The following is a 25,000-nucleotide window of genomic DNA, read 5'->3' as shown; positions in this document are numbered from 1 at the left end:
TTATTTATTCAGTACTGTGTTTCATTCTGTATAATCCACTGGAAAGTGCAACTTCAAGATTCAGTGTGGATTAAAAAACATTTGTGACCACAACCACAAAATCCACTCGTGATGTGAGTGTGTGCATTGGATGCACCTTCATACAGCGGGCAGTACCAGTGTTACCCACCTGGGGGAGGTGAAACCTTCAAGGAAATCTCAGGTAAAGGCAGGGCATCCTTACTTTCGGAGGGAACACTTTCAGGGGAAACAGTTTCAGGGACAACCGTTTCTGGGTGTGTGACAGATATACAATATAACTCTGGATGCAGCTGCTTGTAATAATCATTGTACCTCATAATAATCACAGTACCTCAGTGGCATACACTCACGTTCATTTTTTATTTCCTATAATCCAACTTCCATACAATTCTATAAACTGTTGCACACACGTAGATGTTTTGTTGTCAGTTACACTACTTTAAGGTTGGTTTGAATATCCAATCACAACCACAACACAACATATTTGTAAATATAAGGATTGATTTAGTTGTATCTTTTGAAGTAGAAGTAGTTTGAATATTTCATGATTTCCACTCAGTACTAACCATATGATACTTGTTACCATAAACATCTTCACAAAAAAAATTCAACATTATAATTCTACACTCTAAAGATGCTGCTGCTCCAAGGTCAAAGCCTAGAGCAGCAGAAGCCCAAAGGCATGCCAACACCTTGCTCACAGGGGACAAGAGAGAGCCAGCTGAATCAACACTCTGGGATCAGTCGACTGGACACGGGAATGTCATAGATGCTGGCGCTTGGTTGTTATGGCCCATCTCTCTGAGCTCAGCAGCCTTCACATTTACACTCTTACAAAGCTGAGTTTACACATTTGCACCAGTTTAACAAGGTGCCCTGTAGAATGTCTAAAAGTGCTGCTGCTTCAATGCAACCCTCTTTCATTGATTATTTAAATAGACAATATGGTGTAGTGTGTGTAGATAATTCCACTCACCTTCAGGTTGCCCATTTGGCACCTCATCTGAAAAAGAAAACAGTTATTATAACTTAAGTAGATGACAACAATTGTACCAAAATAATACAATGTATATGTACAACAGAAAATCCAGAGTATCAAACATTATGTAAATCACCACTATTTAAAAACAAATAACTTAACAAAAGTCTAATAATCATTAAAAATATACTGGGCAGATACAGTCTGTCTCAGTTTGACAATTTTCTTACTCTCTCTGTGCTTTCCAGCTACACACAGTCCTATCAAAAAGCCAAACAGGCTATAACATATATTGTGTACTTTGGGTTTTTTTCTGCTCAAAAGTTCAAAGTGCACCTCAGTGTAGTAGTTTACAACTTCTGAATATTGCTAAATATTGTCCCTGATGGCTTGAAACATGTGGTCAAAAAGGTCAGTTGCGCAATCATGTTTTCAAATCTCCCTAGTTAAGACATTACAGTCTTAACCATTTATTTTAATTAGACCTATTAATACTGTTTTCTCAAATATTTGCCAAGAAATGGAAGCCACCCGCATTTTTTTTTTCTGTCACTCACTTGCTCTAAATATGTAGCCATGTGTAATGATTGCAGTTGAACATTCCAAGTCCAATTTAGACACCTCCGCATCACTTAAAAACCATGTAACTGGCTGGTGGAGCGCAGTCCTGCTCGATCACATCATGCAGCTGAGAATGAGGCTTGCCTCTTCACTGTCTCATCATCATTTAGATAATGAGAGTGGGGAAAGGTTTTGTTTTACCGCTGTGCTCTCCCAGTGCAGCTGACAGGGTGCAGGTATTTTCAGCTGTTGGCTCCACTGGCGTGCAGACAGAGGGGCTCATACAGGCTATGATATGAGGCAAACTGCTGGCAAACTCCCTTTCCCTTTTATAGCTTTCTATTGTTTTTAACAGATGATTTTATATTAATAGATCTGTTTTCCTAATTTTTATTTTCTCATGCTAGTCTTTATTTGGGACTTTAATACTGTGGATGGCTGAGAATCCAGGAGATCATGTTGAAAGTTAGCTTTCAACTGTTGTTTACTGTATTCTTCTGATTTATGGGCATTCCTGCTATGTTACACCTCTCTAGGTATAACAGTAAATTTTGGGTGAAAACAAAAGCCCCTTCTGGCTGAATCACTAAATATAGTGCACAGATAAAAAAGATACAGAGGCCAGAAGGTCAGATTTCTGACAGGCGGATGGGTGACCTCTCAGTGATCCAGTGCGCGTTGCGCTGGGTGTGAGGGGTGGGGAGGTTGAGGATGGAGATGGCAGGAACAAGGGAAGAGGATTAGAAGTGCACTCATTCTGAACTATTCCCGGGACAAGAATCCCATCCCCAAGAGAGCCCTGAACGACTCAGCCTCTCTGTCATCTCTAGATGGGCCTTTTTAAAGGCTTGAGAGTGGGGTGACTAAAACAACAGAGGCCTCTTTCTCCTCAGCTGTTCAGACTCATTTAAAGAACAATATCTTTCTTCCTACATTTATTGGCAACTCTGCACTATCAGTTATTTATGGACTGTGTTTTACCAGACTGGCATCTGCTGCATCTTTATCCCACTGCATTGTCTCCAGGGATCAGATGTTTATGGCGATGGATGAGAACGGGAGGCTATGCTGTGCACATAGTGAATGATGCCAACTGGTACTGATGTCCACACTATTTTAGTACCCATTCTGTCAGTGTCAAATGTTAAAACAAAATTTGCCAGGATGTCTAAGGGTCAAATATATGCAATCTAAACCTCAAATGGTATTAGTCATGTCTGAGTTATACAAGTAATCTTTAGTGCCAATAACTGGTTGATAATGATGTTTCCCTTATCTCTAGATCTAGTCAAACTGCTTCTATCAGAAAAGATCAACAAATGTCACCACTTTATATTAACAACTGCCAATGCCAAAAGAGTTAAGCTAACACGACCCCTTGACAGACATGGACAGACAGGGGCAGATTAAACATGACAGTTGATGAACACTGTAAGACAATTCACTGACTGACGAGGTGAGTAGAGGTGGTGAGATGCATGTTAGGAGGTGTTTGAAGAAGCTGGTAATGGTGGTCTTGGGCTGGCTCTCTAACAAATCCACTCTGTGTTTTTGGCTTGTGATTAGAGAATGAAAGGCCAGTCACATGACCTTTATTATCGACCCTTATATAGTTTAACCTCAGGCCAGCTCATCCAGAGTGCCTGATCTGATCCTTCTGCACACGGCCAAGCCACTGCTGTCAACATTCTTCCCCTTGGCTCTACTATTGTCTATCCTTGGCATGACTAGCATACAAATCCGGTATCAAGCTCAATGTAACTATAGTATCAGTTCATAAATTTAAATTGTCTATTGTCTATTGCAGGCATCAGTAATACAACACCAAAGTCAAAGTCACTTTTGGAAAATCAGAGGACACGCCTACTACAGCCACTTCAAAATTATGATAAATATTCTACATACATAATAAAATAGGGACTGAGTTAGTTGAATCTAAAAGAGTGCATTTGTTTGATTTTCAGTCAGTACTAATCTCCTAATACTTGCTCTTTACTATTAAAAGTTCCCATACAGTTCTAAAATATAGGCAACACTGCACTGACATGATGCTGTTACTGCAAGGTCAAAGCCTAGAGCAGTGTAAGATAAATAGTTTAACTTATTTAGCCATAAGTAGTAAGTGTACCCATAGTAGGTTGCAATGTATGATCTGAACTAAAAGGGACTGAGGTTATGTGCCTACCCATGTTGACAGCACACTTACCTTTCTTTGTAGGTTCTGGCATCTTGAGTCCCTCTTGTCCCCGAAAAGGCACAGAGAAGAATCAGATGTTGTCAGAGCAGCTTCTCTCTTGAGACAATTAGACAAAGCTCAGTATCTTTCCGTCCTGGTGGCAGATGATGATGGTGGGACTGTTGCAGCAGCTCTTCTTGGATCCAGTGGATCTCAGAGATGTGGGATGGAGTCTGTAAATCTCTGGAGGAGGAGGAACAGAGACAGATCAAAAAGGACAGGCTTAAAGGCCTTATATACCGAGGTGCACGCTCCTCCTCTCTATACTGGAAATCAGGGGACCCTGAACATATTGCAGCATCAGTGCTGGATTTAGAGGCTTTAATAGAATCATTTAACGTAGAAAAATTTAAGACATTATTTTGAATAACAAAACAGATAAATATACAAGTTTATCTTGGTGTAATTTATGGTAAAATTATGACCTTGATAACTGAGATGTTCTCAGGTATGCTGTTTTGCTTAACAGGGGAGTTATAAAGATCTGCACGCTTTGTATTGTTCCTTATTGTGTTGTAGTGTTAGTATACAAGATTTGCATGCAATAAAACCACACAAAAATAATGCTTGAAATTAAAATGTATAAAATGTTGGGACATTTGAAACTTCAATAGCAAATAATTAAGCAGAATTTGGGACGAAGGTGCCACTGCCAATAGTAACACCTTTTGTTATTCATACAACACAATCTCCTCCTTTTTCCACCTGAAAAAGTAAAAAAGAAATACAAGTTTTATGTCATATAGCAAATCAATGACAAGTGTCAGATGCCTATTTAATCCAAGGGGAATGCTGTCCAACAACAGCAGGCTTTCAGTGCTGGCAAATAAATTGTGGAGACATGCCGATGCAGTAACTGTACTGCCTATAGTTAGAAAGCTATCATAAACTTTGACATTTCACTTGCAAATTTTAGTTTTTAAACATGAACTAATTACTAAATATTTTAGTTTTTGTTTTATTGCTACGACATAATGTATCTTATTTGCAGAGGTAAATAAGAGTTTAAGTTGTGAAAAGATGCAATTTTTTTTTTAACATAATACAAGCAAAGTCATCACACCAAAACTCCAGAATTCTAGTATGCAATCATTTACCAAATGTGGGTGCATCTACCAAGAAACTTCACATTAACCAAATTTTGGGCCAAACACAACAGGTAAGCCCACGTGTCATTATGTGTTGCAAAACGGCTATTAAATAACATTCTCTACTAAACACAAAATATCACCAGTTTTCTTCCATTTCAGTATTTTTACTTGTGAAGTGAGGTCCATGGTCTTTCTTGGTAACAGGCTACGACCATCATAGCTACAATGGCCCATTTATAACCTGGACAGGGCTCCAGCTGTAAATACGGGGATTAGGGAAGTATCGCGTGGGTCAGCTACAAAGAATACAAAACCATTTTGGAATTGACCGGTCCCGAGGAGATCACATCACACAGGAGCCTCAGCCATGAGCTCATGTTGGATAAGAGCCGGGGTCCACTGGAGCAGGCGGTACTGACCTCCTATGGCTGGAGATGGACACAACAAAGATACTCACATACATTTGCTTCTTACAATCAAGGTTAACAGTTTAAAATGTAATGTATACGTTTATGTTTTTGTAAGGGAATTTGTAGATGAGCAAGTATTAATTGTAATATAGAGAAGAGATTTTTTTGCTAAACTAGAGATAGATGCTAATGTACTTTTGTCATGATCTCGCCTTAAAATAGCTAACCTACATTATACAGTTTTGTTTTGTTTTTACCAATAGATCTACAAAGTTACTAATTTTTTTGTATGCTTCAACTGTGAGCCCACACATTATTTTAATAGATCCATGGCCCACACTTTGACCAAGCGAGATGCGCGAGGCGCCATTTAACTAACTACCATAGACTTCCATGTATTCAGTGTCATGGATCTGTGCCTGCAAACTAACTCCCCACCCCCATAGTTTGCATTGTATTTTCCAAGAAGAGCACCTAGAAGACGCCTACCGTCACCGTCTTGCTATTACTAGCGACATCGCTAGTCCTATCTCTATGTCCGTGGAACTAAAAAGGTAATTAAAACTATCTGACCCCAGTTTTAAAACAAATTTAAGGTAGCCTATAATACACATTTCACTGGGGCTTAAAGGTGCTCTACGTAACCTTTCTGGCGGAGGATCTGGCATGCCCTACACCTGTTTGTCTCCATCGCTTTGTCCAAAATCTTACACAGTCCAACATTATACTTAACTATTTTCATGGAGACATGCAGGTGATGAGCCCTAACCAAGTTACAGGTCAGCTCTGTTGAAAGGCGAACCCCACTCACAATAAGAGTTTTAATTTTTTTAGGAATGCAAAACACTACATCTAATAAATTCAATTTATATTAGTTTAATACTGTACTGTGAATCATCCCTGCCTAAGCAATCCATCAGTGAATCCAAACATGTTCATGAAGGCAAAAATGTAGTGGACTCTACCAGAAAAGTAACAGCACATATTTAATAACACTATGAAGTTGTTAATGGCCTCATTTTCACATGGTTCAAATAACTGCATAGTAAATGCACACAGAAAAAATGTGTTATTTATTTCTTTAACAGACACCAAGATAAGACAATAAAAAAAAACATGGAGCAGGGTCAGAACGGCCTGAGTCTGCTCTTCTGCAACAACAGCAGTGTGTCTTGGCTAAATCGATATGTGAGCTTCTTCTTCACCTTCAATATCTCTCCAGATCTGGCATAGTTTCTGAGTGCACGGGACATCTTCTGGTAAGTCATGGGTCTCTTGTTACCCTTTCTTTGACCCCACAGTGCAGCCACCTGGTCCTTGTTGGTGGATGAAAAGCGGAAAACCCCAATGCATGATGGGACCCATGAAACACAGTGGGCCATAGTAGGATCTTCCAAAAGCTCAAATAGAAAGTGAAACAGCCGCACCCTCTTACCTGTGAACAGAGGTAGCCTGTCTTTACTCACAATGAACAAAGAGGATTTATTGGAGAGTCACATCAAACTATAACAGTTCATGCTAATTGTTTCCTACCTTTCCCAGAAAATATCTTTTCAGATCAGGGTCAGTTTAATGGTAAGAATTACTGGGTAAACAACACTTATCAGCGAGATATGTAAAAAGAGACCACTGACTGATGCACTGCACGACTCTAGTCTTTTACTGTAAAGGGAAGGTCTCTTATTTGCTTTGTGGTTTTGTTTCCCTCAAGCTACAGGCAACAACAATATCTAGTGACCAGAAAAAGCAGAACTCACCACTCCCTGTTGCTCTGGCCTGGCATTTGTGTTGAGATGATTGTGTTGTTGATCCAAAGTTTGGCATTGACCCTGGTAATTTGCCCATTAGTTCTGCTGGACATATGTCATGAGGTGGCAGAGGCTGAAGATCCTGTGATGAGATGACAAAGACGGTTAAATTAAGTATAAATTGCCATAGTGTTGAAGGAGTTGGATTATATTTAAATGATAATAATTTTAAAGACTTACTGGTGACTCATAGTTGATCTGTTGCAGTTGATGAGAAAGTGAACCCATACACTGCTCATTTAAAGAAACAGGTGGTACAGACCACTGTACTAAAATAAACAACAAAAAATACTAAGGCATCTCTATAGATAATAACTAATAAAAGTTGTTTTTTCACATTTGTTCCTTTGTTATGCATGCAAACAAATGAATGTACTGTACTCTTGAAGGCTATACTTACAATATTCTGGACTATAGTTTTGGTAGCACTCTTCTAGAAAATCCACAATCACTTCCAAATCAGACTGAGAGTCCTGAAAAGGTACACAGCCAATTAGTTATTATTATCACAAAATAAATCCATTGGACATAGTCACAAACCATTATCATATAGTTCTTCCTCAGTGGTGCAGTCTAGGAGGTTAACTGAGTCTGAGTGACTGTTGAAAGCAGACATTTAATATACCCCATAAGGTCTGACTCCATAACACCCCACTTTGACTAAACAATGACCACCAACCCACAAAGCCAACAGGGGCCCGACTTTGCACCCCTGTCCTGACCACATCCTCCCCGCTGCTGCAGATAAGGCAAGTCTGGAGCGACCTGTCACTCTCTCAGGAAGAACTCACTTGCCGCCATATTTTTCCTCACAGGATATGTTCTAACTTGAGGCCATTTGGGTCTACCTCTTGTTGTATTTCATTCAACACTGACACTAGAAAATATTCTAAATTATTTCAAAATGCAGAAGTTTATTCAAATCAGATTTATTGATACAAATACATGGTTTCCATGCAAATATACAGCAAATTGATAAATATTATATGGCTCTATGGATAAATTAGGCATTATTTGCTTTTAGAAAATAGCATAATATTATACAAAATATACATTGAAGCAGCCAGAAGGTGAAAATTTCCTTGTCCAATAATAGGATTTTATTATATACATCTAAGTATGATTATCATTATCAATATAGTGTGGAGGCTAACTGTTTGCTTTTCTTTACATAACAAACTGTTTAAAATTGTTTAGTAATGGTGATCTTCAAGTTGTTTTTTTGTTATTGTGCCGCAGAACAATGCATGTTCAAAGGAACATGCAATATTGAAATATCACAACATCCCTTTGTAAGTAGGCAATGTGTTACAATGTGTTTTCACTGGAAAATGTTACATTCTGGACAATGATATCATTACTGAAAACATGTCTCTCAACTTTACTTGATAGGCTTTATAGATCACTGGTCTAACTCAAGCATTGCTCAAGACTTGATGCAGGAGTGCGTGGTGTAGCTTGGGCACAGGTCGTAGTCTTCAGACAGCAGATAGTGTCCATACCAGCTGTGGCATTCGCTTGGTGGGAAGTTGGTGTAGCCCTGGTCACCGTGGGTCTGCTGCTGTGGGCAGTGTTCCTCCTGTGCAGGCTGACGGGGCAGGGCCATGTTCACCTGTGAGGAGCCCAGGCGGTGCAGGATGTCCGGATTAAACTGGTATGTGAGTTTGCGGCGCACTTTGATGATCTCACCGGTCCGGCTATAGTTTCTGAGAGCTCGAGCCATCTTTTGATATGTCATGGTTTTACGGTTGCCTTTGCGCTGTCCCCAGCACTCTGCCAATTTCTCCTTGTTCTTTGAGATAAAGTGAAAAGTGCCACTGCCGCTGTCTGTCCACTGGATGGAGTCGCACATATTTGGGTCATTTAGAGCTTGGTGGAGGTATTCATACAATCTGAGCTTCTTCCGCCCTAAGAAAGAAACATTTAATTTAGCTTAGTTATTTTAGTTACATATTGAGCATATGACCCCCATAATAAGAATGCTGGTGCATTCTGTAGCTTTTCTGGTGACTTGATTATGTCCATGGAGATGCAATTACTTTGCCTGGAAGGTTCCATAGTATGGCCCATACGTATCTATCTTGTTTATATTTTTTTTCAGTTGCAGATATTTGCATTGCTAATAAAAATAACCTACAAATTCTTACTATGGTCCAGAAATCTGACCTGTAACTGATGACATCACCTGCTGGTGTCCATGGATATAGATGCGTTTACTGTCATACAGTTAACATTACAGTCTCCAGTGGAGTTTTCAGCAAAGACATAATTACATAGTGCACATTTAAATTTTGTAATGGTTAGTAGATCATCGGGTTACCTTTGCTGTTCTGTGGTGGTGGTGGGATTGTGTAGAAATGGGGGGGTTCTGGGGGTAGAGACTGGCTCAGTGGTACATCTGGAAGAGCTGGGGTCCACGACTGCTGCTGTAAGACAAAAAGACAAAGTTTTTGACAATGACATTGGATTGCCTGTGTTCTGTTTGTGGCTTTAGTTTCCTTACAGTTGTGTCACTCCAGTCATTAGCAGAGACCACGCCATCAGAGGGATGAGGGACCAGGTACCAGGGCTGTTGGACTGTGGTCAGTCTCTCATGGTAGGAATACTCTGAAATGACCAGATTTTCAGATTTATTCCAACATTTTTCTTTTTGTTATGCGATGAACCTCCATCAAATCTATCTATCTATCTATTTATCTAACTATCTAGAGTTTGTCTGTGTATCTATTTATTTATTTATCTATCCGTCATATAATATAGTGAATGATAGCTCTGTACATACCTGAATCATAGTAAGAATTATTTGAATGCTGTTGAATAACATCAATTGCATCCTGGAAGTTTTGGTTGAAGTCGCCATCTATGGAACTCTAAAACATACACAAATGGCCAATATTTAACAATATTCAACAGTTATATAAAGATAAAGAATAAACATAGATAAGGTTCTTGTTGGACTCACCATGTTATGTAGTTGTGCCCTCAAAGGACCACTTGTGCCCAAATTGGGCTGGGAATTTGTCAGGGTCATTTATATACAGTACCTGTTTACTGTTGGTAACGTCACCTTTTACATATACACTTCTCTTTTTTGAAAACATAGATCAGATACACATCTAGGTATCTTGCCACTCGCTGGAGATCACGATCTGCAAAAAACAAAGCTCTTTTATTGTGCACTTAACCGCGTAATAATACCACCATTGATTCCAAGTGACCCCAGGTTTTGCATGTTTCAGGTTATCATCTAATACTAGTCATTAGTGGTCTTTGGTAAAACAGTTTTCTGAAAATTTTGCATAGATTATTTTACATATCAATTATTGAAGGCTTTAAGGAGGGAAAGGATTTATCATTTTCTAAACCAAAATAAATAACCAAAATTCAATTGCTAGTAATTAATTTCTAATATTGGCAATAACCATTTTACAGTTATGCAATACTTATAATAATATCTGTTGTTTGTTTTTTTATGTTACATACCATTAGTTCTTTATATTATATATATATATATATATATATATATATATATATATATATATATATATATATATATATATATATTATATATATATATATATATATATATATAATATATATTTTTTTTTTTTTTTATAATATATTTTTATATTTATATATACAGACTGGTGTTGCTGTCCTGGTGCTGAAGTTGATCTCATAAAAACTTATTGAGCTCCAATCATCAGCTCAATAAAGGTTAATGGTTAATGGTGTGGTCATTACTGTTAACCTCATGCCCTGTCTTTTTTCAGAAAGCGTCCCCTGTACAAATAAACACAAGCTTTTTGAGAAGTAATTTTTATCTCGGACGTTCCGTTTTAAATATCAACCGACTCTTAGTCCTGAAGTTCCCCTTTTGTCCCGGTAAAGGCAATGACTGTCAGGGCTTAAGACTGAGTTAAAAACAAAGGCACAAACAGAACAGATCATGGCTGAGGCTCGAAGTGTGCATCTCTCTTTATTTAACTATAACTCTAAGTAAGATGGTTAAAACATCTGCCATTATGGGGCAGTGGCAGTGGAGTGAAAGTGTGGTGGTGTGTTTCCTGCTTGTGTAACACTGATAAAAACAAAGAACCACAATCCTGCTCCTTTCTCACTACTGCTGACTGACATCTAATCCATAAATTTAAGCTTAGACCCACAGCTGAACTTTTACATGGTTACTGGGTAAACTTAACTAGTAAATTATATTCTAATAAATAAGGAATGTACAATCCTGTTGGATACAAGAATTTATCAAAAGTGTCTGAGGTGACAAAACAGTGTGTCTCCTTTAATTAAACTTATTCAATTGCTTGTTTGGATTTCAGTATATTTGTATGTATGATTGTAGTGCTGCAAATAACAAGTTAAATGTTTTTACGTGCTGCTCTGGTTGTCCAAACAAACCAGCACTTTTGTTCCTCTTCTTAATTCAATAGCTGCATGCATGTGGGACAGGCCAGCTAACCACAGCACAGAATGCTTCTATTGTTCTCTGTTTACTGGCACTGAAAATCAAGAAGTGTTAAGTCATGGATGGATAATGACTATTACAGAGAATGCAGCATTAACCGCAAATCCAGATAACAAAACCATTATCATGCCAGATTACTTATATGTCCAGGAAAATTACTCCAAAAACTTGATTTTTATTTTTATTATGGAGTCCAATTATTTCATTTTATTATTAGTTGAGTGGAAGTAGTTCAGATTTATGTAACTATAAAATATCAGAAAGAAAGGGGCAAAAACAAAGGATTCATATTTTATAATATATTTATAAATATTTAATTTGAAACAGATTTTATTGAACTTTCAGAGGGGTTTTATTTTCTTAGGAAGGCCACAGCTCCATAGGCCATTACTCCTACAACTGCAACCAGGGCAGCACCTCCACACAGCAGTACAGGTACTTCTGTGAAAGTCTGTGTTTTGGCAGGTTTAGACTTTAAGTGTTCTCTCTGTGGTGATGGTGCTCGTACTGAATGTTTCTGTGACAACTCTGGATCGTCAACTGCAGTTTTCACTGTGGGATGACTCATTGGTGTGAGGATGGAGGGAGGATGAAGACCCAATGGTGTGGAGAGGAGCTCCTCAGGGTCCCCAGCTGAGGTGCAGTGGACAGGGGTTGAGCTGTTGGATGGAGGGTCCAACTGCAGAATAGGCAAAGGAGGCAATGCCATTGGGGGAACAACATGCATGAACTCTGCAGACTCTGTTTCAATGTGTGGCTCCTCTGCTGAAACTAAAAGCTCCTGAGTTTGTGGAGCCTGGATGTCTTCCTCCATCTCCACACTGAACTGGCTCAGTCCACTGATCACTGGCTCTTCTCCCCTGTGCTCTATCTCTGGCCCCTCTTCCTCCTCATCTGCAGCTGTGCCACTGTCACTGCTGCCCAGACTCTGAGTGTCTGCATCCTCTATTGTCGACCAGGAGGAGGCCAGCAAGCTCTCACTTTGCCATGGACCAGGCCTATCCATGTGTTTCATAGGCAGAGGAGTAAATGAGCTGATCTCTTCACCATCTCCACTGCCCCCCCTGGTCTCATTTGGGTGCTTCCCCTCCAGAATGAACTCTGCAGTACATAAAGTTACAGTTAGAGATATCATATGATCAGTTATATATTTTCCATGTACATGTTTATTTCACCCATAATAACAAAGAGTGTCTACTACATTTCACAATGAATTTATATATTTTTTAAAATAAAAGGAAACTGTTCTCAAAAAGGACAATGTACTTGCAGCTTCATGATACTGCACTGTATCCATGAATTGGGGAAAGATTTCAACAAACAGGCAAATCAAATTGTAAAACATAGCTTTCTATTGTTATGTGACTGTGATCCTATGACAGCACTAAGAGTGAGATTGGAAAAAGTTTTTCATGCCTAATAATAGTGCTGGCCTGCATATTTTACTATCTTTAGTAACTGCACATTCCCATCTGTTTAGAGCAGTGGAAGCTATTCAAGTTATATTACATGTGACTTGGGGAAGGGAAGGAGTGATATACGGAAAACTTGATTTCATCACATCAGAAAAAAAGAATCACATTACTAAACATGAAACATCTTAACTTTTTATTCATATGAATTTAGTTTACATATTAACATACATATAAATATGTTAATGTTAATCTTTAATCTTCTTTATTGTAATATTTATTATGGTCCTTTTAAATGTTTCTTATATTTAAATATTGTTCCATTCATTTGATTTGTTTATTATTTTTAATTTGAGATTTCTAGGCTTTATTTGACCATAGTGATTCATAACAAGCCCATGATATGCCTAATATGTTAATGTGAGGAGAAAGTGTGTTGTTTTAAACAGAATTATTTAAAGGTCAACCTGAATTTGTAAAGACAGCATACTTTGTAGCAGACTTTTTTAGCTCTAGGTCTAGGCTATTAAACATATACTACTGTACTGTGCTGTACTGTACCATTCTCAGGAAAGGGAATATGGTATAATGACAATCATCATTCATACCTGAGTCTTCAAAGTGGAGAGAAGATTTTTTGTTTGATCAAATGCAGAGAAAAAAAGCAATGTCAAGAAGAAGAGAGAAACAAAGAATATGAACACATGCAAACTGGTTGTGATCATTATATTCCAAAATGAACAAGTCGTGCCCGCTCCCTCTCTCTCCCTCCTTCTCTCCCTCCCTCCTCTTCCCTTTCTCGATCCCTGGCTCCTTCCCCCGCTTTTCAAAAGATCTGGTTCCATCTAGTGTCTGCGCCCAGTATCTTCCTTACATAAAGAAAAAACAACATGTTATCATGTAATATTTATACACTATGCCCTAACGTATTATAGTGTTGTCTTAATCTTGTACTAGTTTAGATTCTTTCACGGCTTTATGAAAGAGCGGTGTGGCACATCAGTGGTGGCACAGTGTGACCGGAAGTAAACATCACGTGATCTCACGAATCAGCTGATCCTCCGTAGACATCTTTACGAGTCACGACCCGACTGCTGCGATTAATTCATAGACGTCCCTTTGTATTTTAAGGTACCCAGACAATTGCTTTTGCTAAAATAGACATATATTTGCAGCAGCCTTTTGTCCCCTCGCGTTGTGACTCTCACTGACGTGTATCTCGGTGATTTTTCTTCATCTTGCCCTCACAGGCCCAACAGGATATTTGACAGCACCATGGCTCTTAGCGATGCCGACGTACAGAAGCAGGTAAATGCTCGCTTTAACCTCCAACTTTAATGGGACTGCTTCCTACTCTATGTGCAAAGCGAGTATTTTTGTTGATGGGGACGAAAATACACGCTTGATTCTCCGTTTTACGTTTAAACTGGAGGTAGACAAAAATGACATTGACATAGCAACATGCTAACAGTAAAAAAAAACCTAAAAAAAAAAAAACCCTGAATATTAGACATAGGGCATCAGAAAACCCTACTTTGACAATTTCCCATTTTTCCATGTGGCAAAACCGCGATTGTAAATATTCTTAATCGAAAATATGAAAATAGTCAAACTGTTTCAGTTGGATGGATCACATCACATGACGAGCACATGAATTAGCTCAAAGAGGAACTGGGGAGGAGAACGGGAAATATAACCTTAAATTCAATGAATGTAGCATAAAATTATCGTATCAGTTATATCACCTGTGCTCCTTAACATAAATGACCTAGTGGGAAAAGCAACTTATTTGCATTCAAAGCATTGTGAGAACATTGTAACTGCACAACATCCCAATTCAAAATTGTCCCCACGTCTTCTACTCTTCTGTTCATTTAGATTCATTTATGTTATTATTCATTTCTACAGATCAAGCACATGATGGCCTTCATTGAACAGGAGGCCAATGAGAAAGCAGAGGAGATTGATGCCAAGGTATAAAAAACAACTTAATTAAATGCATGTTATTATTATTGTTTTTGTTTTTTTTATATTCTAATTACTAATGACATTTGGCCTCATTTTAGTTTAGTACTGAACTGAACTTTATTTAAAATTTTGTGTTCTTAATATGTACTTGCAATATAATCTGGACAAGACTTGTATTTTAGGGAAAGAATATTTACCTTTTGAATTACTTATTTATTTTTAGGCTGAAGAAGAGTTCAACATTGAGAAAGGCCGACTGGTTCAAACTCAGCGGTTGAAGATAATGGAGTACTATGAAAAGAAAGAGAAGCAGATTGAGCAGCAAAAGAAAATGTGAGTCACAGTTTTAAAATATAAGAAAAACCAAAGAAAAACCCTAGAAGGTGACAAATGCATCTTTTTTCCCAGCCAAATGTCTAACCTCATGAATCAGGCTCGACTGAAGGTCCTGAAGGCTCGTGATGACATGATCTCAGTAAGCTGAATTTGTACAATAAAATTAGCAATTACATTATTCTATAAAACAACAATGCTTTTTTAAAAAAAAAATTAGGAAATGTTGAATGAAGCTCGTCAGAGGCTTGCAAATGTTGCAAAGGATCCAGCCAGGTATCCAGCTCTGATGGATGGCTTGCTTTTACAGGTTGGTTCAACCATTTAGTAAAGAGCTATTGTTATATATTATTAATAATGTTCTCGTATCATTACCGACACCACACATTTTTTCTATCAAAAGGGGTTGTATCAACTTCTGGAGCCAAAAGTAACAATCCGCTGCCGTAAGCAAGATGTACAGATGGTTCAAGTAAGTGTGTGTGTGTTTTTATAAACACCAATTTGAAAATGGTTCACTGAATAAATGTATAACTTTAACTCATTTTATAGGCATCAATCCAGAAGAATATTCCTATTTATAAAGCTGCTGTAAAAACAAATCTGGAAGTGCGCATTGATCAGGACAATTACCTCTCTCCAGATGTGTAAGAGAAACTGCTACAATTTGCACAATTGGGTTTTATATCATTTTACATTTGATTGACTTTTGGCATTTCTTTTAGTTCTGGGGGCATTGAGCTCTATAATGGTGATGGAAAGATCAAAGTTTCCAACACTTTGGAGAGCAGACTGGATCTCATGGCTCAGCAGGTATAATCTCAAATGAGAACATGTAATATTTTAATGAAGTTTGCTTTTAGTTTCTTTTCCTTTTTGATCTTAATGACAACTCATCATATTTGCATATTTAAAAAAAATATATATTTTCAGATGATGCCTGAAATCCGAGTGGCTCTTTTTGGTGCCAATCCAAATCGCAAATTCATGGATTGAGATCATCTGCTTTATTGTACAAGATCCATGTTTATTTTTTATTTTGTCATATCCATTTCTCATTTGTGGAATGATTTTAAGCTCAAAGGTGCATTGTGTTGTGTGATGTATTTCTGTATTTTTTTCTGTGCATTAAGGGACATGATTTTCATGTTACAGATGTAATCATGGTTGGTGCACAGTTGTAATGACTGGTTTACTTTGCTGCTCCTTGTGTAAACAGAGACCGTTTACACTATTCAGTCAGGGACAAGTTGTTAACAATTGGTTTAACAGTTGCTCTCTAATTGGATCTGTCTTAACAGCACACTGTTTTTCCGAAGTCAGTTTTGTTGATGGATATCCACTCCTACCAGTCACATGGCGAAAAAGTCTCTCCATAGTAACTAAAAACTATTCACATCCAAATAATGGTTAGGAGATGTTGCAGTGACTGCTTTATTTTCCTCCATGTTAAATGCATGGTCATTCCAGAGGGCACTATATGTATATGAAGATATGAACTTTCCAGAGTAAATTATATGTATGTGTGGTTGTGTTTTATTTTATCTTTTTGACGCTGTCTCAAGTTAAATGTTGTATGGAAATGTACACCATAATAAAACGGTAAATCATTATTACTTCTCTTGCTGTTTTTGTTGAGCATTTTGGCTCACTTTTCCCCTTACACTGGCCATTCATGCCCTATTCATTAGTTTATCACATGGTATTTGTCAGACAAAAATTCCCCAATTATGCAGTTACTCGCAGTACTTCGCTGACATGCTCAAGTGAAAGCACCGTGGAAAACAAGTGGAGATACTAGCAAGGCGATACAGAACGCTAAATATTATTTATTGGTGAGTATTTTGTCTTTAAATGTTGGAAAGCTTTTTGACTTCTGTCTGTATGAATGGGTTTGATAATCCAACATTCTGTTCTCCTTAGCTGTCATGGTTGTAACTGCAAACATCTTCTGTTCATTCTGAGATTCCATTCCGCTCAAGCTACAGTCTGTTCCGACTTTGTGAAAATTTATTTTAACAAATTAGTGGTGGGATTTGAAATGCTTAATGTACTGTTGATTAGTTTGGGTGATTTGTAATGTGTATCATTTTAAGTACTGTGGTTTCCTTAACTATTTTCGTATTTAACCCTTAGTCCCAGGACTTATTCATCCAATTGGCAATGTAGGTTATTTTACTTGTACACGGGTATTTTTAAAACAGTGAGGAGTACTCTATTTTCATTACATTAATAGGCTTTTCTTATAAGTATTTTTTGTATTCTTTCCCATTTTTAAAAGGGTAAATATTAATAGGAAATTATATTTATACCAGATGTACTCTTTAAAATGTGTAATCTTTGCAATTTGGTTAGCTTTGTTGAAGAGAGTCTAATTAAGTGTTTTTCTTTGTCTTTCTTAGAGTCTAAGACCATGATCAGTGCCACACCTTCCTGATCTACTGCAGGACATGTTTGCTTGGCAGAGGTGGGCTGTTGCTGCTTATGTGACCCTCCTGTGGTTTGTGAGGGTCAGCTTTGCGGTGCCAGACCCTGCTCAGAGGGACCAGCTGTTGCGTGATGAGGAATCTCGACAGACAGGGGGCAGGATGTCTCTGTCCATTGCTGAGCAAAAACTGAACTCACATTTGCATAAGTTGAAGCTAAAGGAGATGTCAGCAACAAAGTTTCCTCCTGCCATGCACTTCTTCAATGCAAAACCTCTCATTCAAAACAGCCCTGTTTACAAACTAATACAAAAGATGCCCAAAGGTGAGCTGGGTTCTGTTATATCTTGTATCCAAAGTATATTTTTAAAATGACATAGAAGCATTTATATTAATAAAAAATATTGTAACTAAAAGTCTGTTTTGGGCTGTGTGTTTATACAGGGGCTGCCCTCCACATTCACAGCACTTCAATGGTGAGCGTGGAGTGGCTGGTAAAGAACGTGACCTATAGGCCTCACTGCTACATCTGCTTCACTTGGGACAACTCTGTCCGCTTCCTTTTCTCTGACAAACAGCCTTTCCCCAGATGGGACTGTTTGTACTGGCAACTGCTGGAGGCACTCAGAGCCAAGATAGGAGAGCCAACAAGATTTGATGATAGGTGACAATCCATAGTTAAATTTTTTAAAATCTTATTTTTGGTTTAATTGCAATGGAAATTGCTGAAACCATCAAATAGCATTCAGTGCTTCATAATCCAAAAGCATATTGTTTGTGCTTATCACAAGGTCATATAAAAAGAGAAGGTCAAAGACATAAGACCTTAGACCTTCAGTAGCAAATCCCTGCATGGGTGTGTCCTGAAATAAATGTAACCAGGCACTGTGCATTGCAATTTATTATTATTTGTTACCTGCCTTATCATATAAAATGTGTTTTGTTTTCAGCTTAATGCAGCACCTCACACTGTTCACAGAGGATCCTGAAAGGGAGTACCCAAATCAGGATATAGTTTGGGAGAAATTTGAGAAAGCCTTCATTGCAGCTGCAGGATTAATTACTCATGCTCCTGTGCTAAGGGACTACATCTACAAAGGTTTAGAGGAGCTTTACTATGACAACATTATGTACCTGGAGCTGCGCAGTGGACTATCAAGGGTATGTGTTACCAGCAATTGTATCATAAGCACTATGCTTTTATTTCTTTTAATAAGGCCTGGGCATTATACTATTAAACATGTAGTACCAGTAGTTGCTGTCATGAGAGGTGTGGTAGTGGCAGCAGTTGTAATAGTAACAATATTTTATCAAAATGAACAGTGCTAGAAGTAGAACAAATTAGCACACATGAAGCTTTAGTAGTAACTGATGTATTTTCATTTTTTTTTTATTGTTACAGACATACGAGCTTGATGGCACCATCCACGACAAAGTGTGGACTCTTAAAATTTTTCAGGAGGTCACACAAAAGTTTGTGCAAGATCATACAGACTTTCTAGGAGCTCGTATAATAATTTCTGCTCACAGGTAAAAGCTTGGATTCTTACTTTCTTGATATGTAACAAAATTCTTTTTTTGCTGTAATCAAAATCAAATTAGTATAATTGAATATTTTGCTTTATTTAATTACCTCTTCACAAGTCAGGAAATGTATACAGACTATTCAAATCTGTTTTTGAGGTGCTCAGTCAAGCAAATGTCTCAAGAATTAACATTAAGTCAGAGATGATTAACTTCAAGACAAATCATAGACTGTGTGACTGGGCCTAAATGTTATAATTTAGATTACCGACCATTGTTTTCAGAGCTCTGGGAGTATCCGAGGTGAAAGCTGCTGTGAAAGAAGCTATTCAACTGCAGAAGAACTTTCCAGATGTGGTGGCTGGCTTTGACATAGTAAGATGTATACATTTTTTACATTCAAATCATTGTTTATTTTCTAGATAGATGTTTTTTTTATCATGTTGTTTCTGTAAAGGTTGGCAGAGAAGATGATGGGAGGACTCTCTGGTTTTTTAGAGAGGCACTTTCTTTGCCTGCACAACTTGGTGCTGCTCTTCCCTTTTTCTTCCATGCTGGAGAGACAGGTGCTGAATAAAAAATTATTTGTTATTATTATTAAAAGTAGTTGTGTGCAAAGTAAAGCTTGTGTGTCTTTTTTTTTTTTTTTTACAGATAATGAAGGATCAGATGTGGACCAAAACATTCTGGATGCCCTTTTGTTCAACACATCTCGCATTGGCCATGGCTATGCTATAGCTCATCATCCTCTGGCCAAAGAGCTATCCCGAAAAAGAAACATAGCTGTTGAATTATGTCCCATTTCTAACCAGGTGTGGACTGTTTATATGGCTCTTTATATTCAGTATGCAGTATTGATGTAGGAGAACCACTGACAAAATACTGTATATTATTTTTTTATATTATTATCTTATTTATTTTTGACAATTGGATCCTTACCTGTCTTAGGTGTTGAAGCTAGTTTCAGACCTGAGAAACCATCCTGCTGTTATGCTAATGTCAGAGGGGCACCCGCTGGTCATCAGCTCAGACGACCCCTCTCTGTTTGGAACATCAGGTCTTTCATATGACTTCTACCAAGTCTTTGTTGGGATTGGTGGACTCAAGGCAAACCTGGGCACTTTGAAGGAACTTGCTTCTAACTCAATAAGGTGTTTACTACTGTTATTTCTTTTTAAAATAAGTGCGTAAGATTAACTATTACATAATGTTGCTACTGTCACATTATAGGACAGAGTCACTGAAGTATACTTGTAGTTTTCACACTTGATCTTTTTTTTCACAGGTACAGCTCACTGCCCACTAATCTGAAATACAAACTCCATGACATGTGGCTGAAAAAATGGGACTCGTTTATTGCAAACAACAGTTGACTATAAGTGGCTGTTTGATGTATTGATGGATTGTGATGTATTGAAATGGTGGTATGACAATAAAACATTTTCTGATTAAATAAGGTATTTGTTTATTTATTTATTGAATTTGTTTATCAGTTTTGGCATGTTATCCTGATATAATCAAATGTGGCCATGCCTGACCTTTTGTTGATTTAATTTATTTAATTACAGCTTGAAATAAATGTAAGTCATTCCATATTCCAAACTTCTATAGAAGGAGCATCCATATTTTTCCAAAAAAGCCAGTAGTTCTCCTGGCCTGTAGGAGAGCCAAATTCAGTGTGTCTTTTTTATTTTTCATTGACAACTAAATCTTTGGAATATAAACCCAAAATAAAGAGAGCTGCCTGATCTTTCACACTAACTATAGTGGATATGGTTTGAATCACAGATTTCCAGTAGTTTTTAACTTTACAGCAGTCTCTCAAACAGTGGAACAAAGTACCCTTTGTACATTAATACAGATACTATCTGGAATGTCAGGGGTCTATTTATGTAATTTGATAGGAGTGACATAGATTTTCATTAATCATTTATATTGTAGCAACTGCATTGTCGTATTTCCCAATCACCAACTTCATTCTTCTCTGTGGTGTTTATAATCCATGCTTCCAGTCCATCCTTGCTTGATTCTTCTTCATATAACATTCAAGTCCTTTAAAACAGGGAGATCTGCTTCCTTCCATTAGGTTCACAGAAAATATTTTTAAGCTTTGATAACAAAGTGTTTCAATTGTAGAAACTTTAAAAGTTTCTTGGAATACAACATTTCTGACACATTTCATTAAACATCAGTAGTTCATTTACATACATATCGCCTGGCTGTATCATGCTGTATTACCCCATATGGGGGAAAAAGGGGTGTCCCCAACCTGCTTATGCTTTGTACCAAATATCAATAGTATTCTGCAAAAAAGAGTGTTGTTGGCAAGCTTTTTTAAGATCTTAGGTTCAGCAGAATATAAATATACTTTTATGGAAAGATGTGATTGTTGCCTATTGTTACCCAAGCTTGTGGTTTCTCTGTTGAGAAGTAAAACATTGCAAAACATAACTGAGAAGACTAATAACACCATTGGGTTAAATTGGGTAACTGTAAACCACCTGTTTCATAACATGTGTACAGCAGTCTCAGTCATAATCTTGCCTTCCTGCTCCAAATGAATCTTAGAAGCAGCTTATTTATCTGAAAAAAGATGGAAGAGGTACAGACTGAAAGAAATACAAAAACTTGTAATGTAAATGAAAATTTTAGTAATATTTATTTTCTGCCCAGTTACTGAAAATGGCATTGTCATCCACCTGTCTGATTTTTGCACCTAAGACATTAAGGGATCATAATTCAGTTTAACCACAATCCCAAAATCACAAGCAATTTTGACACCTAAATAAGTAAATCCCTCTTACCTTTAAGAATGGCGTTTGGACTAGAAGATTCAGTAGAAGTAAAATGGAAGATATTGTATTAATTGCAAAACCCAAAAATCTTCCAAAAATGTCAATGTGATTAATTTAATTCAGTAGACATGTAGTCAGAGTAGCTAAAAATAGGATCACATCATCCACATAAACAGATTTAGTCTATGTTCCCTACCACCTACCATGCTTAACATCATAGGAAAGTTACACAGATGAGTTAAATGCTTTCCTTGATTACTTAGTAATAAACTACCAAATGAAGATCAACATTTTATATTTTGTTTATAATAAAAACAGCAATATTTGATTTAAAATGGCTTAGTAACAGAAACAGGTTTGTTGACTTCCTTTTTCAAACTACAGCACTGATAAACCCCATCTCTTCATATTGGCATTTCACAAACACATTTCCATTTGCATGTTTTTATTGTTTTTGATAGTTACACATGCATGACTCAGAGTTCATTAAAAAAAAAAATTGCAAGTAAGTACAAAGCAGTTGGCAGGGATAGGGCATAGGTGAAAAAACACATTTTCTAACCACTCAAGCCTTGAATACAGGACAATTACTTAAACATGCATGAATCAAACCATCTTGCATAATATGTTATTTTTAAGGCTATGTCTCATTAAATGTCTCTGTATCCTGAATTTCCCCCTGTGGGAATCAGTTAATTATTTAGCGATCTACCTCCATCTAACCCTAAAGACGGTGGTGAAAGAAGTACTCAGTTTTGTTTGTACTTTTTTTTTTTTTTTTAAAAACAAGACACCAGAATATAAATACAAATAAACAAATAAAATAAAAAACATACTTAAATTAACTACTTACTTAAGTTAAAGTATTAAAGTACCTGTTTGAACATGTACTTAAAGTGTTAAAAGTAAAAGTATTTTAAGCTGATTTTGAGATCTAAAGATCTTCAACTGTAGTGATGCTAACATTTTGTATTTTTCGTATCTGATTTTTGTTTTACTCTAACTATAAACATGTTAAAAAGCCCTCATCCTTTTCACAAGATCTTAATAGATTAAAAAAACAAAAAAACAAACCACTTACTTTTGTGTAGTGCAATAGAAAGTACAGGTATCTGCTCTCAAATGTAGTGATGTAAAAGTAAAAAGTATCTACTTTAAATGTACTTGAGTAGAGTACAGATACCCAAGTAGAGTATTTTACTACTTTTACATTACATTCCACCGCCTATTGATAACATTTTGTATTCTCCAGTGCTGACGAGTGCACTGCTGAATGACTAGTTTGTAGCCATCTAAGCCCTGAGTAAGATCCAGACACCTCTTTGTCTCTCTGTTCTGGATTTCTCCTCCCTAAAAGGAAAATTAATGTACAGACTCATTGCCTATAATTACTTGATGCGCATACATTGTAAAGTTTATATTTACTTGTTTGAAGTCCCACAACATATGAAACATCTTGTCCTTGGCCATGTTGCAGTCATAAAGCCCAGGGTAGACTCCAGTGTTTGTGTCCACCAGGCAGCGATTGCTTCTGTACTTGTGGGACTGTATTATTCCGATGTATATTTCACCAGATATGTGGTAAAAGCAATTCTGAAGAGAAGAAATCAGTATTGTTAAAGCAATAGCAATTGTTAAAGCTTGATATAGTTGATATATAGTTGTATATGAAAGAATATAGACCTGACTTGTCCCTTTATGACATGGGTAAATGATGGGCTTATTTTCAGCAGCTGGGCCTTGATCAATGCATAGATCTGGTTTTAGATCATTTGAAATCTGTTAACCGCAGAATATGAAATACAGGAAGAATAAGTATCAAATCAGCACAGTGGTGTATAAAGTAGTAAGGCTACAGAAAGTATCCACAAAATAAATACTAACATTTGTTTTATTTTTCATTTTCAGCCTATTTTTACAGTAGCTAAAATTGGTATTACTGTGTACCATTTCATTTAGGGTGTTGCACTGAATTTACTGTGCGTAGACTTACTGAACCATAACCCAGAAGGTCCAGAGGGTCCAACATGGGATAAACATTATCAAGATACCACTTAAAAGGCTTGCAGTTCAGACTCTCTCTCAGTTTCTTCCTCTCAGAGACATCGCCAATGTCTATCCCATGGTTCTTTGGACAATAGAAAACATGACATAGTGAGATCATTCCCATGGTCATCGACTGTATTTTATAAAAAGCTCAGTTCACCTCAAAAGGCAAGTTCCATGCCATATTGACATTATGCTTATACTCATCCATCCACACTTCTGCCACTCTCAGAGCGTTGCGCTTCATTGTTACACTTAAGTTAGGAAGATATGGTTTCATTGCTCGTTCAATGTGAGCAATTTTAGAGCAAGGAATAACTTCTATGCTCCCTCCACATAACCAAACCTGTTACACAGCACATTTTATTGTCTATGATTCATTATCTCCATTGCTGACACATTTGAAATATCTCAGAAAATGCTCACCCGAATGCCCAACTCAACATTTTCGCCTCCATAAATTTTCATACCTCCATCTAGTGAGCCAATCTCTCCAAAAAATTTGCGGTCAGCTACAAGTATTCCCATGATGGACGGGCTCCTGTTAAAAAAAAACTCCTGGTTTAGTTTTACATGACTGTGTAACATTACTGTGTAAATAGGTAAAGTCTATCATACATAATATTATGAACAGATTTGCTTTTGTAAACTACTACCTGATCAATGTAAAAGTATTATGTAAATTACATGAAAGTGGGCGTACTTTCCTGGCTGGGATTCATCTTTCTGAGCGTACCACTCTGGTCTGAAAGGTTCATACTTGCACCACAGCGCCCAGTTAAATGCCTGAGCCATTGGAGAGTAGGGAGTTACAGTGAGGTCATCAAAGTTGACTTTATCAAACACTGGTGTCACTATCACAGTCCTATCCTCTTTAATGCGGGCTAGCAGTGGTTCTGCCCTATACACA

General features: G+C 37.3%; 6 protein-coding genes and 1 long non-coding RNA gene across 10 annotated transcripts; 2 read left to right on the top strand and 5 right to left on the bottom strand.

The window, feature by feature from the left end:
- Positions 1-178: 178 nt before the first annotated feature.
- On the bottom strand, positions 179-3,983 carry LOC129411455 (uncharacterized). The gene is made up of 3 exons (XR_008633300.1): positions 3,768-3,983; positions 998-1,024; positions 179-271 (listed from the first exon to the last, which is right to left on the bottom strand). It is a non-coding gene; the product is annotated as an uncharacterized LOC129411455 (long non-coding RNA).
- Positions 3,984-6,425: 2,442 nt separating this feature from the next.
- Positions 6,426-7,907, bottom strand: spi2 (Spi-2 proto-oncogene). The gene is made up of 4 exons (XM_055162292.1): positions 7,898-7,907; positions 7,287-7,375; positions 7,056-7,188; positions 6,426-6,733 (listed from the first exon to the last, which is right to left on the bottom strand). The coding sequence occupies exons 1-4, from the start codon at positions 7,905-7,907 to the stop codon at positions 6,426-6,428; spliced, it is 540 nt and encodes a 179-aa protein (XP_055018267.1).
- A 192-nt stretch (positions 7,908-8,099) lies between these two features.
- spic (Spi-C transcription factor (Spi-1/PU.1 related)) lies at positions 8,100-10,099 on the bottom strand. The gene is made up of 5 exons (XM_020926196.2): positions 10,069-10,099; positions 9,889-9,976; positions 9,610-9,713; positions 9,427-9,532; positions 8,100-9,014 (listed from the first exon to the last, which is right to left on the bottom strand). Exons 1-5 carry the CDS (start codon positions 10,069-10,071, stop codon positions 8,533-8,535), a joined length of 783 nt encoding a protein of 260 aa, XP_020781855.1. The 5' UTR covers positions 10,072-10,099; the 3' UTR covers positions 8,100-8,532.
- A 74-nt stretch (positions 10,100-10,173) lies between these two features.
- Positions 10,174-13,761, bottom strand: LOC129411454 (uncharacterized). Of its 2 annotated transcripts, none has more exons than XM_055162298.1 (2): positions 12,095-13,600; positions 10,174-10,255 (listed from the first exon to the last, which is right to left on the bottom strand). In XM_055162298.1, the coding sequence occupies exons 1-2, from the start codon at positions 12,719-12,721 to the stop codon at positions 10,223-10,225; spliced, it is 660 nt and encodes a 219-aa protein (XP_055018273.1). In that variant the 5' UTR covers positions 12,722-13,600; the 3' UTR covers positions 10,174-10,222. The 2 variants fall into 2 exon arrangements, with proteins under 2 accessions (XP_055018273.1, XP_055018272.1); XM_055162297.1 differs by lacking the exon at positions 10,174-10,255 and adding an exon at positions 13,607-13,761 and having other exon boundaries at positions 11,939-12,687.
- A 245-nt stretch (positions 13,762-14,006) lies between these two features.
- Positions 14,007-16,912, top strand: atp6v1e1b (ATPase H+ transporting V1 subunit E1b). Its single transcript, XM_020926531.2, has 10 exons — positions 14,007-14,129; positions 14,249-14,306; positions 14,907-14,972; positions 15,190-15,299; positions 15,375-15,441; positions 15,520-15,609; positions 15,703-15,771; positions 15,852-15,946; positions 16,025-16,112; positions 16,233-16,912. The coding sequence occupies exons 2-10, from the start codon at positions 14,274-14,276 to the stop codon at positions 16,293-16,295; spliced, it is 681 nt and encodes a 226-aa protein (XP_020782190.1). The 5' UTR covers positions 14,007-14,129; positions 14,249-14,273; the 3' UTR covers positions 16,296-16,912.
- Positions 16,913-16,992: 80 nt separating this feature from the next.
- On the top strand, positions 16,993-20,705 carry ada2b (adenosine deaminase 2b). 3 transcript variants are annotated; one of them, XM_055162294.1, is made up of 11 exons: positions 17,038-17,134; positions 17,223-17,286; positions 17,702-18,050; positions 18,170-18,389; positions 18,676-18,886; positions 19,128-19,255; positions 19,534-19,624; positions 19,707-19,815; positions 19,904-20,061; positions 20,198-20,400; positions 20,535-20,705. In XM_055162294.1, the coding sequence occupies exons 3-11, from the start codon at positions 17,750-17,752 to the stop codon at positions 20,620-20,622; spliced, it is 1,509 nt and encodes a 502-aa protein (XP_055018269.1). In that variant the 5' UTR covers positions 17,038-17,134; positions 17,223-17,286; positions 17,702-17,749; the 3' UTR covers positions 20,623-20,705. The 3 variants fall into 3 exon arrangements, with proteins under 3 accessions (XP_055018268.1, XP_055018269.1, XP_055018270.1); XM_055162293.1 differs by lacking the exon at positions 17,223-17,286 and having other exon boundaries at positions 16,993-17,134; XM_055162295.1 differs by lacking the exon at positions 17,038-17,134 and having other exon boundaries at positions 17,223-17,328.
- Positions 20,706-22,472: 1,767 nt separating this feature from the next.
- Positions 22,473-24,993, bottom strand: LOC110161474 (probable polypeptide N-acetylgalactosaminyltransferase 8; the record flags this gene model as incomplete). Its single annotated transcript, XM_055162299.1, has 7 exons — positions 22,473-23,394; positions 23,470-23,637; positions 23,728-23,823; positions 24,038-24,172; positions 24,251-24,436; positions 24,517-24,631; positions 24,794-24,993. Coding segments are annotated over 7 exons (1,044 nt in total), but the record flags the coding sequence as incomplete, so codon positions are not given.
- Positions 24,994-25,000: the final 7 nt, after the last annotated feature.

This window comes from Boleophthalmus pectinirostris, unplaced genomic scaffold (genome assembly GCF_026225935.1).
Source record: "Boleophthalmus pectinirostris isolate CB_2022bp ecotype Guang Dong unplaced genomic scaffold, ASM2622593v1 HiC_scaffold_48, whole genome shotgun sequence".
Lineage (NCBI taxonomy): Eukaryota > Metazoa > Chordata > Actinopteri > Gobiiformes > Gobiidae > Boleophthalmus > Boleophthalmus pectinirostris.
Note: the sequence above shows the minus strand (reverse complement) of the source record. Positions and strands in the feature narration are given on the sequence as shown.

Excerpts from the sequence above, each read along its gene's own strand:
- spi2 (XM_055162292.1), bottom strand. Across the intron at positions 7,189-7,286 it reads AGATCAACTATGAGTCACCA|GATCTTCAGCCTCTGCCACC; the intron begins GTAAGTCTTTAA and ends ATCTCATCACAG. Across the intron at positions 6,734-7,055 it reads GGCCAGAGCAACAGGGAGTG|GTAAGAGGGTGCGGCTGTTT; the intron begins GTGAGTTCTGCT and ends CTCTGTTCACAG.
- ada2b (XM_055162293.1), top strand. The coding sequence starts at position 17,750 with ATGTTTGCTTGGCAGAGGTGGGCTGTTGCTGCTTATGTGACCCTCCTG. Across the intron at positions 18,051-18,169 it reads AATACAAAAGATGCCCAAAG|GGGCTGCCCTCCACATTCAC; the intron begins GTGAGCTGGGTT and ends GTGTTTATACAG. Across the intron at positions 19,256-19,533 it reads ATAATAATTTCTGCTCACAG|AGCTCTGGGAGTATCCGAGG; the intron begins GTAAAAGCTTGG and ends CATTGTTTTCAG.
- LOC129411454 (XM_055162297.1), bottom strand. The coding sequence starts at position 12,601 with ATGAAACACATGGATAGGCCTGGTCCATGGCAAAGTGAGAGCTTGCTG.
- atp6v1e1b (XM_020926531.2), top strand. The coding sequence starts at position 14,274 with ATGGCTCTTAGCGATGCCGACGTACAGAAGCAG. Across the intron at positions 15,300-15,374 it reads ATTGAGCAGCAAAAGAAAAT|CCAAATGTCTAACCTCATGA; the intron begins GTGAGTCACAGT and ends CTTTTTTCCCAG. Across the intron at positions 16,113-16,232 it reads TGGATCTCATGGCTCAGCAG|ATGATGCCTGAAATCCGAGT; the intron begins GTATAATCTCAA and ends ATATATTTTCAG.
- spic (XM_020926196.2), bottom strand. Across the intron at positions 9,533-9,609 it reads ATGACTGGAGTGACACAACT|CAGCAGTCGTGGACCCCAGC; the intron begins GTAAGGAAACTA and ends TTTGTCTTACAG. Across the intron at positions 9,015-9,426 it reads ACCACCACAGAACAGCAAAG|GGCGGAAGAAGCTCAGATTG; the intron begins GTAACCCGATGA and ends TTTCTTTCTTAG.